Source organism: Malus sylvestris, chromosome 10 (genome assembly GCF_916048215.2).
Source record: "Malus sylvestris chromosome 10, drMalSylv7.2, whole genome shotgun sequence".
NCBI classification, from domain to species: domain Eukaryota; kingdom Viridiplantae; phylum Streptophyta; class Magnoliopsida; order Rosales; family Rosaceae; genus Malus; species Malus sylvestris.
The window spans coordinates 6,928,919-6,939,112 of record NC_062269.1 but is presented as its reverse complement, the minus strand read 5'-3'; the positions used below and the strand labels follow the sequence as shown (position 1 = coordinate 6,939,112).

The 10,194-nt window shown below is 38.6% G+C and overlaps 2 protein-coding genes across 6 annotated transcripts; both read left to right on the top strand.

The window, feature by feature from the left end:
- The first annotated feature begins 412 nt into the window (after nucleotides 1-412).
- On the top strand, nucleotides 413-3,769 carry LOC126586528 (uncharacterized). Of its 3 annotated transcripts, XM_050251385.1 has the most exons (8): nucleotides 413-773; nucleotides 888-983; nucleotides 1,635-1,675; nucleotides 1,949-2,066; nucleotides 2,796-2,876; nucleotides 3,123-3,192; nucleotides 3,294-3,329; nucleotides 3,363-3,769. In XM_050251385.1, exons 1-6 carry the CDS (start codon nucleotides 570-572, stop codon nucleotides 3,177-3,179), a joined length of 597 nt encoding a protein of 198 aa, XP_050107342.1. In that variant the 5' UTR covers nucleotides 413-569; the 3' UTR covers nucleotides 3,180-3,192; nucleotides 3,294-3,329; nucleotides 3,363-3,769. The 3 variants fall into 3 exon arrangements, with proteins under 3 accessions (XP_050107342.1, XP_050107341.1, XP_050107340.1); XM_050251384.1 differs by having other exon boundaries at nucleotides 3,294-3,769; XM_050251383.1 differs by having other exon boundaries at nucleotides 414-773; nucleotides 3,123-3,769.
- A 1,684-nt stretch (nucleotides 3,770-5,453) lies between these two features.
- Nucleotides 5,454-9,827, top strand: LOC126586517 (uncharacterized protein At4g38062-like). Of its 3 annotated transcripts, none has more exons than XM_050251370.1 (4): nucleotides 5,454-5,645; nucleotides 6,023-6,069; nucleotides 6,382-9,291; nucleotides 9,556-9,827. In XM_050251370.1, the coding sequence occupies exon 3, from the start codon at nucleotides 6,427-6,429 to the stop codon at nucleotides 9,274-9,276; it is 2,850 nt and encodes a 949-aa protein (XP_050107327.1). In that variant the 5' UTR covers nucleotides 5,454-5,645; nucleotides 6,023-6,069; nucleotides 6,382-6,426; the 3' UTR covers nucleotides 9,277-9,291; nucleotides 9,556-9,827. The 3 variants fall into 3 exon arrangements, with proteins under 3 accessions (XP_050107327.1, XP_050107326.1, XP_050107325.1); XM_050251369.1 differs by having other exon boundaries at nucleotides 5,941-6,069; XM_050251368.1 differs by lacking the exon at nucleotides 6,023-6,069.
- Nucleotides 9,828-10,194: the final 367 nt, after the last annotated feature.

The window sequence follows — 10,194 nt, the reverse complement described above, 5'->3', positions numbered from 1 at the left end:
TTTTTTTTTAGGGAATGGTAGAGATATTTATGAACAAGACTAAGAAAGAGAAGAAAATTAAGTTGTGGGACTTGAGGAAAATAAAATGTTTTGATTTTGGGTTTTAATTTTCAAATTGGTGTAAATATAAATTTACATATTGAATTGAGTTTGTGAGGGTATTTAGGGTAGTAAATTTGGGTTTAAAGAGATATTGATAGTTTAGTTAAAAATCAAATTAATGTATAAAATAAATTAGGTGTATAAAGATATTACATGAGTTTAAATAAAATTTCGTTTTATTAAAATATCATTGCGTAGAAGATTGGGTAGGAAGGAGCTATTGTAAAATATCAAAGCAGACCCCACCATCCACGATCCACGTTGCGGTTTGATATTACAAAATATCAAAGCAGGTCAAAGTAAGGAAAATATCCCGCTCACAGAGAGAGAGAGAAAGCGCCAAAGCCATAGCCTGATAGCCATGACAGAAACCGACAATGCATTCGGATTCGCAAATATGAGCTACTACCTGCATTAGTTGGTGTCATTACTTGTAAATTTTCTCGGAGCTGAGAAAGCGCGAGAAAATGTCGACAAGCAATGGAGCCGACGTAGAAAGCGGCCTAGGACCGAGAACGCCTCCAGTTTCGAGTACAACCACACCGAGAGCGAGACCCGACCCTTTCTTGATCTGCTGCAGATGCTTCAGGGTCGTCACCGCTCTCACCGCGATTCTCTGCATCGTCGTCAATGTCTTCTCTGCCATTCAATCTTTCACTGATGGATCTGATGTACTTTCTCTCTCTCTTCTCTCTCTCTCTCTCTCTCTATATATATATATATGACTTATGCATTAGTGTGGAGTTAGTTACAAATTGGGTTGTGTGTGTGGTTGTGAATTGCAGGTTTTCGATGGGATATTTCGGTGTTACGCCGTCGTGATTGGAGTGATTGTGGTGGTGGTCGAGACGGAATGGGAATTCGTTATGAAGTTCTGGAAGGTTCGTTTTCACTTTTTTGAAATTTAAATTACGATTATTCGAAATTAATTTTGAACCGATTTTAACCCATTAACATGTTACCAAGTTTTGTAGTTTCTAATCAAATTTTCCTGCCATGTACTTCCTGCGAAGTCCTTGTGTTGCATCCCCTGCTTTGTGACCTTTTTGAGCCGTAAAAACAGTCTATTTGCAAAGCAAGAGTAAAGCTGAGTACGATAGACGTTTGCCCGGCTCCCGCAAAAGCAAGGGCCTTGTTGGCTTGGGGTTGCGCTTTATGTGCTTCATGTGACTAAACACAAGAGAACCTTACAACTTTCTGAACTTTGATTTTCTCTTCCTCACTCTTTGATACCAAACATAGTGTAAGAAGACAGGTCCCTTAGGATTCCTTGAACCTCAAATGTCTATGAAATGATCTCTCAAATTGGATCCTCACATATTTACGATGATCGGGACCCCCATTTCTCTCCAACAACTGATGGAAGGGGGTATTCTAAGATGCTATCATTATCTCCACTCCAAAGATATTGAAACAATAAAAACTGAATATCAAAGAAACTATCTTTTTGAAACTTTAACTGAAATATTGGTGCTAGGGTGCCGAATTTTGCATCCATGATCTAATTTTAATATTGTGTTAACTGTTTGCAGCTATTGGAGTATTGGGCTGGTAGGGGTATGCTACAAATCTTGTAAGTTTGCAGATGTAGTGAGAAATGTCATGTTTCACTCTCAGAGAGTAATTTTTCTGCATCTCGAGATTTTGGAGCACGACTGAATTCGTTCCAATCTGTATATTGCCTAGCCTTGTAACAGTATAATAATGTTGGGGCTAACATTAAAGTTAAGCTTGCTTTAGTGCCATAATTTGGATAGCGTGTGCCTGTATTACACTGAAGCAAGTCCCTTTTATGGCTGTTGCATAAATTTTACATGGTTTCTGACGCTGTGATTCTTTGTACCAGCCTTGCGGTCATGACAAGAGCTTTTCCTGGCAATTCCAGTACAAAAAAGGATCTAGTTCTTCTAGAGGACATAGCGAGCTATATGCTCCTTGCTTGTGGTGGGATCTATATTATTTCGGTAGGTTTAAATAGCCGAATCCTATAACAATTTTTAAAACTCGTGCGTGAGTTTGCATGTGGTTTTGTCTGTTTCTTCTTTTAATTGGAAGAATCCTCCAATGTTTATTTGGTTCGGTGAAGCCGATTGTAACCAAAACTAAGATTCTTCTTTAACTAGGACTCAGCATGGCTCCTATGGCTAGCTGAGGTTAACGTTTCTCTTCTAGGAACACGATTAATTCAATGAGTGATTGGGTAATTGTTGCTAAGCAACTAACCCATTCATGACTTCAGGGAATTTATTGTGTGTTGGGGTGGAAGGGCACTCACCTAGTTGTTTAAACTTTCCCTTCATATATATGAGCTGTGTAACATCAACCATAGGGGGATTGTAAAGTTCCTGGAGGGGCTATGACTCCACTTAGGCTATCTATAGTGCCGCCCTTGTTTTCTGGTTCATGAATTATGATTAACTAGCAGTAGGAGATGCATGGGTATTCCCTAAACTTTTATATCTTCTTTATCCCTCGCAAATCATTTATCGCGTTATTGTTCAATATCTTTTGGTCTGAATATATTACATCAATATGTTGAGAGTAATTCATGCAAGGGTAGTATTACATCAATATGTTGAGAGCCATTTGCCCTGCCTTTGCCACTTCAATTGTAACTTAAAGTCTAGTGTGCCCTTTTTCTTCCTCATTTTCTGCCCCTTCAAACTACTAATCTTTAATATTTGAATTTTAAGGGAATCCTATGCATTGGCTTTCTCAAACGGTCTCGGCAGAAGAAAGAAATTTCAAGGGAGCAAGCAACAAAGGATCTTGAGGTAAGTTCTCACCATTTGCTTATCATGCTTCCTTTTCTTTATGGTTCTTACTATAGGGATATAAAGCTTTAGCTGTGAGGCCCGTGACATCAAAGGCTTAAATCACTATAAGATTTCTGCTAAAATCTATAGTACTTCTAAATAGTCTGTTTTGAGTTATGTTACGTTGTGCTTGTCAACGTTATGTATGTTTAATCTATCACGGAAGCTTGCTTACATTCATTCACCTGTATGCAACAATCACAGGACTTGGAGCGGCGAAGGGAAGAACTTGAACGCGGGCTTATTGAGCAAAGAGATTAAGAAATATTGCACCGTACGTAGGCAAAAAGTGACACCGGTGAACCTTGCTCATGTTTCCAATATCGTGATTCTGTTAGTGAGTTGCATTTGAATTAGTATTCGTTGTTTGTATAGTTGTGTGAAAAGGCATGCTACCAAAGAAAAGGAGAGTATAGTTTTCCAATAAAAAAAAAAAAAGGAGAGGATCCAGGATGTTAATGTTATTCATTCGTGAAGAAAAGACGAGTCTGCGAACTGATAAAAAAAAATACCATAAGGGTTCATGCGCGAAATCCCTTTATGTCGGCAGAGACACAATCGTCTTAGACGAATGCTTTCAAGAAGATGCAAACCTGTGAATTTGAATCTTCCATGCTTTTATCAGAATAATGCATTTTATCATTGTTGAGCTTTTGGTTCATGTAAGGCTCATTTTGTTAGACTAATAAGCTGGATTGTAATAGTTGCTTTAATGTGTTTTTGTATTTGGATGACTCAGCTGGGGACCGGCTTGCCCGGCTCTGAGTGTGAGACTTAGCTTATGGTTTACATACCTCTGCTTGTCAATGTCAATTGGGTTTCCATGAAATTAAACAGCCTCTTTTCGTTTCTCTTTTATCTTCTTTCCCTGCTTTTTTATACGCACTGCTGGTTCCTATAAACCGGTATCCAAAGCCAATGGCGGTTTTACTGGGGACCTAAGCGGTTTCAGGACTCCTTAACGATCTGAAATCATTGCTTGAAATTTTTCGGGGACCTCTCAAAGTCAAAGGCTGGGTCTCCGGCCTTTAGAGCAACTCCATCTCTACAAATTGCACTACCCAATTGGCGATTGAACCCTCAACACATATGCTCCAGGCCATGTCAATTGCCCCAAGTATTGTGGGCCCAACTCCTGCTTACCAGGCAGTCGGGTTAAAATGGCCCGAGGCCTTGCTTGAGGCGATTTGATGGCGGGTGATGTCAACTTGACGTCACCCACGTCATATTATCTTTTGTGTTAGGCGCGTGGTATTCGTGTGCGAAAGATAGCGAGTGAGCCGACCAGAAGCAAGCGGCGGAGCCCACTTGGTAGCGCACTCACAACCCCCTAAAAGTGATTGACGTGGGTTGTTCTCAATAATTTGATTTCCAACGGTAAGAAAAATTGAATTCTTGAACTAAGAAGTGTCTATGTTGACAAAGTATTATGTACTCCTAAGCACAAAGACGTGACATCAACTATAAAAACTAAAGCATTGCCCCAAACAACTTTAGAAGAATATTTTAGGCCATCTTAAACTTTTATTTGTGATATTACATATTTTCGTCCTTTTTTTTCTCAGAAAATAACTAAAGCCACAATTACAGCCAGTTCCAACTCTATCAAAAGCATAAGCAAGTTTGGCACACGTACGAAGTGTGTTCCCAAACATAGTTGTCAGTAATATCAATTCCTACACAAGTTCCAAGAAATAGTCTAAAAGGAAGCCGCCAAGCTTCTAATATCCTTTGTAATGGATCGAATTCTCCATGGAGTCTTGTATCTGTATTTCACCACTTCAATGACTAGCTTAGAATCCCCCTCCACACAGTGACTAGTTTATGGCTGATTTGGTATTGATGTGATTTGAAAAAAAAAAAACTACTTCTGCTGTGTTATGAGAATAAACTCATTTTTGTTGCTTCATATTTTCAGTTTTTTTTTTCACCCAAAACTGTGAAAATAAGCTGTTTTTAAGTGTTTACCAAACACATTTTTTAGCTCAACTTTTTTGATACTCACTTTTTATAAAATCACCTCAATATCAAACTAGTAATTAGAATCTCCCTCCACTCGTACATTCTTAAAGCCCTTATTCAGAGCAATTTTTAGAGCATCACGCCTCATGAGAGCATTCGCAACTGAAATTGTGTTTTCCCCAATACTTTTTGCACCCGCAACAATGGGGATTTGATCTTCATCTCTAATGACAAAGCCAGCAGCAGCCTTGCCTCTGCAACTGAAAAATATTGTAAATTTTTGAACTCATCGACAATTATTACCATGTAGAGGTGTGTCCTTAAAATGGGGCAAAAAAATTGTAACTTATTACAATATGTAGTTTACTTCTATACATAACTAGTCCACATTCAAACCGAAATATTTTATGACCTTAAGAAGAGCAATACTATAATTACTCATCTGGGTCTCATTTATATTAAAGAGATAGTACAAATGATGATACAAATAGAAGAATAATATTTTTGTTTTAAGAAGGTTATCCTTTTAAAAAAGAGGTTTTTGACCGTTGTGGTGCGAAAAGAAATTTCTGACCGTTGTGGTTGTGAAAAGATTTATGAACGAATTTTCCCATTTTGCCCTCATCAGATTTTGAAACCATTCGAATTTGCTTCCCACTCAACTCAACCACTTGAATCCCCCCCACACACAAATCCAGATTCGAAACAGAAACAGAAACAGAAACATAAACCCCCTTCATCTGCGATTCACTCATTTCGTTCCAGGTATTTCTCGTTTTCTCTTTTAATTTCTTGCTTATATTTTGAATGAATCCACTTCCAAGGTCATAGTTTTGGTGTTCTAGGTTTCTTATGGCCCAAATCTTTCCAAAACCGAAGTTGAATCTTGAAAATCTCGAGTCTTGACTATCGTTTAACTCTAGTTTCTTTAACCTGTTCGACGATTCGGTGAAATTTCCTGCACTCAGACAAGTACATTGATAAGTAATCCTATTTCCCCATTTCTTGATTGGTGTTTCGAGAATCAGGTTCATGTTTGTGTTTTTTTATCTATTTCCAGTGGATACTTGCAAGTTTTCGATCAATTATATTCGGAAAATCTGATCGAATTTATGGCTCAATTTGCCCTTTTCACAACTAAGGAGCTCCATTCCAGTCACTGTTAGCAGCAGATCCCAACTTTCTACAGGTAGGTAGCAATGGAGTCATAACCATACTATGCCCAATTTTGTACACGACCTAGTGTATGTTCCGATACCAAGGGGTGTCAACTAGCGGGGCAGAAGTTGCAGGGAAAGAGTGTCATGATCCATATACCCACCACAACTAATCCCATACACTGCAGATGTGGGATTACCAAAGGCACATAATACTCATGGAATTCGTAGTCTTAAATACTTCAAACCGCTCTTTTTCTTCTCATGCATCTGTCTATGTGGTTGGTTGTTTTCAGTTTTCTATATGAAAATGCTCACGTTAACGTGTTTCTTTCATGCTTCAGATCTTTACTGCATTAGAGCCTCTCACAAGTTGATGATAAAGGGAAATGGAGGACGTATATGAAGAACTAGACGAAGCTAAAGCAGAGGTGGAGAGGCTTAAGACTGAAGTCCGGGTTAAGACTGAACTCTCTGATGCTTTGAAGAAAGCTCACAATGAGCAGTTGATTAAGTTTCAAGAAGCGAAGCGGGAGAATGAGAAACAAGCTCAAGAACTAAATGTCAAGCTTGAGGAAATTTCTCAATCAAGGCAGGCTTCTGAAACCCTCCAGTCTCGTTTGCTTGAAAAAGAATCATTGCTTAGGCATTGGACTACTTTGCATGAAAAACTCCGAGCTGATAGTGAGAAGAAATTGCAAGAATTGGAAGGGGAAAATAGAGAGTTAGTATCTGCCTTAGATGAAGCTACTGAGAGAAACATAGAGTTGGAGCAGAATTTTGGTGCTAGTACTAAAGAGATTGAGGGCCTTAAAAGACTCTTATCGACTATAGAGAGGAAGTGTTTCGAGGCAGAGCAGAAAGCTCGTGAAGCCAAAGAACTGAGACTAAGAGATGACATCATAATGGGGTTAGAGGAGGAAAATAGAAATGCTCAAGATCAGCTGAAATGGAAAAAAGAACAGTTTACACATCTTGAAGAAGCACATAGACGGCTCCGAGCTGAGTTCCAGTTGGGTAAAGAGGAGTGGGAGAGGGAAAAATCAGCACTGCTTGAAGAGATCTCTTTGTTGCAGACAAACTTGGATTCCCAAACTAGAATTCTTGAAGGCGTTCAAAAACGTTTGGAACTGTGCAACCATGCTTTAGCTCATGAAGAAAGCAAGAGGAAGTTTTTGGAGGTTGAAGTGTCTGAATTCAGATCACGTTACGAGAATGTGTTTGCCCAGTGTGAAGAAGAAAGGTCAAAGTTTGATAGCTTGACTGTTCAAAGGGATGAAGAGATTGCTAAGCTAAGAAACTCACTGTCAACAAAAGAATCACTCTCCAAAGAAACGGAATTTAGAATTGTTCACCTTGAGCGAGAGAATCGGGAATTGAGAGAATCTATAAAAGAACTGCAGGAAGCTCAAATCAGAAATTGTGCCCCAGCTTCTCTAACAAAGTTGCGAAACAAGCTTAGGGGCATGGAGCAGACACATAGCAACTGTTCCACAAATCTGATAGCAAAAGAATCTGAAGTGAGTCTCCTAATAGAGAAGATGAAAGGAGATGTAAACAGGCACAATTTTGAATTGAAGGATAGAGAGGAGCAAATACAGAAGCTTCAGATGGAGCTAAAAAGCTGCCATTCAGTGATCGACGTTTTAAATTTAGAGATTTCAGTACTATTTACGATCTTTAAATCAGAACTCTCAGAGGCTTACTCCAACAAATCTGATGAAAACACTGAGATGGAGCTGTGTAATAGAATGGATGACAAGATCTCTCTACTTCAAACAGAGTTGGAGATGAAGAACAGTGATTTAAGAAATGCTCATCTTAAGCTTGAACAAGAGCACATCAAAGCAGAAATGCTAATGAAGAGGGTAAGGTCCTTGGAACTCGCTGAACAGCAGCAGGTTATCATGGAGGAAGAGGTTCAACGACTTAAAGAGATGCTTGAGGAATCATCTGTGCATCAACTTTACATGAAAGAACAATTTGTGCAGATGGAAGTGGAGAAACGAGAAGTATCTTTGGCTTTAGAAAAGGCAAATCTTGAATTGGCTGAGGAAGTTTGTGAAGCAAGTCAGCTAGAATTTGAATTACAGAATTGGAAATCTCGAGCTGAAAGATTGAAAGTGTGCTGGCAAGGAAATCAAGAAAAATGTAGACAAATGGAGGATTCACTTCTTGCACAAGCTGAGTATGAAGAAACCCTTAAGCATGAGAAAGACCGCCTCATCACCATTATCAAAGAGGAAACTAAAAAAAGGGAAGTTCTGCAGCAGAAGATTGTCCTTCTAGAAGCTACAGTTGCAGCAGCAAAGAACGAGGAAGTGGAATTCATCCCAGAAATCACAGAGAACCTTATGAAAAATGCACAGGAGAAGGATAGCTGCATAGAAAAACTCCAAAATGATATCATGCAGATGGAGCAAGAGGCCGTGACAAGAGAAGTGGAAGCAGCAATTTTTGCAAGCATAGATGCGGAGAAAACCGTTGGACTAGAGAAAGACAAGCTTTTCAAGGTTATAAATGAGAAAGATGAGGAAATAAAGAATCTTCAAGTACTGGCATCGTCATTAGAGCAAGACTTGACAAGTGCATTTATATCGTCCTTCTCAGAAGTTGTAGAAAATTTGGTTACAATTGAAAAGCTTACTGAAGCTTTGAAGAAGGCCAAACATATGACAGAGCTAGAGATTGAAGAGAAGAACATGAGACTTGTTGAGTTGGAAAAGGAAGTATCTGGTTTGCGAAAAAGTTTGAAAAATCAGGAGGAAGCCTTGTTTACTGAAAAACGACAAGCAGATGGACTTCAAGCATTATTGGAAGCCAATAAACTGGAAAATGACAAACTGATGGGTGAACAGAGGAGACTGGAAGGCATAAACAAGCAGCTTGAGTTTGAAAAACTGGTTCTCTTTCAAGACACCGCAAGTCTATCAAAAGATAGGGAGCATGTTCTTGTTCACTTCGAAGAATTCTGTGATCGTATGGGGGACTTCACTTGTGAGGATGTGGAGATGATGAATCTTTTGGATACAATATTGCAAACGTGCAAGGAAGAGGTGAAACCAGCAATGAATTTGAAAGTGGATACTGAGCTCTATGATTCTACCCAAGAGAATGAAAACAATTCTATTTCAACCTCAGCAAGAAAACTTGAAGCATGTATTACTGGAAGATCACCACTGAAAGAAATGAATCAGCAGGAGTTTGTAACTAAGAGAAGGAATACGAGTTTTCACTAAAGAATATGACACGAGGTAATTCAAAAGATTACGCTTTGGAGTTAAAAGATAGTTGTTTCAGTATTTTATTTGTTTCTCATAAAATAAAAAGCTCTTCCTAAGTGCTACAATGTTGTGAAACACTATGCAAATTTTCTGATTCTGAACAAGAAATTTCTGTATGCAATAGCGAATTGCTAGATGTAGGAGGCATATTGTATATAATCTCTAGAAATACAGTCTCATGCATTCAATATTTGTGGGAAATTTGACCGTAATGTAATGTTTTTGTTTGTGTAGAGGTGCCAGAATCGAAGGAAAGGGTTTGAGACCGTATCGAGCTTGAACCAGTTAGCAAATGGCAAGGGCAAACAAATATTTTGTATTTACTGCTGTGTGTTGTTTTGTGAGTTACCACGAAGCTCTTATAATTTTTCCTTTGTATGAGACTGAGCTGTGACGAAACATGCACTTGGAATTCAGTTCCCATATGCAATCAGCTCTATAAAATCCTTGTGTTGTTGAAAATTGTAAATTTCAGCTGTTAAAAAAAATTAAAAATGTTGCAAGTAGTAGTTGAGCAGCTGTTATTTGATAATAGAATGGAGATATACTGCAGTTTGGAATCAAAGATTCGACATAATCACAACGATGATTTCGAATGCAAGAAGATTAAACGATTATTAGCTCGGTCTGAGAAATTATATTTCATCGGAATATACCCAAAAACCTTGAAGCTGCTACTACAAGAACAACACAGAGGGATCACTTTGGGACCCAAAATCTACTAAAAACTCATATATATGGCATAGAAAATTGCTACTTCATAATAACATCAAATTTCTATTTGGTTGACTGATACCGTTTCCTGAACATCCAGCTTACAATACAGGTGAAGGAGATGGCGAGATGGGAGTGCTCTAGCCGTCTAGGGCGTTT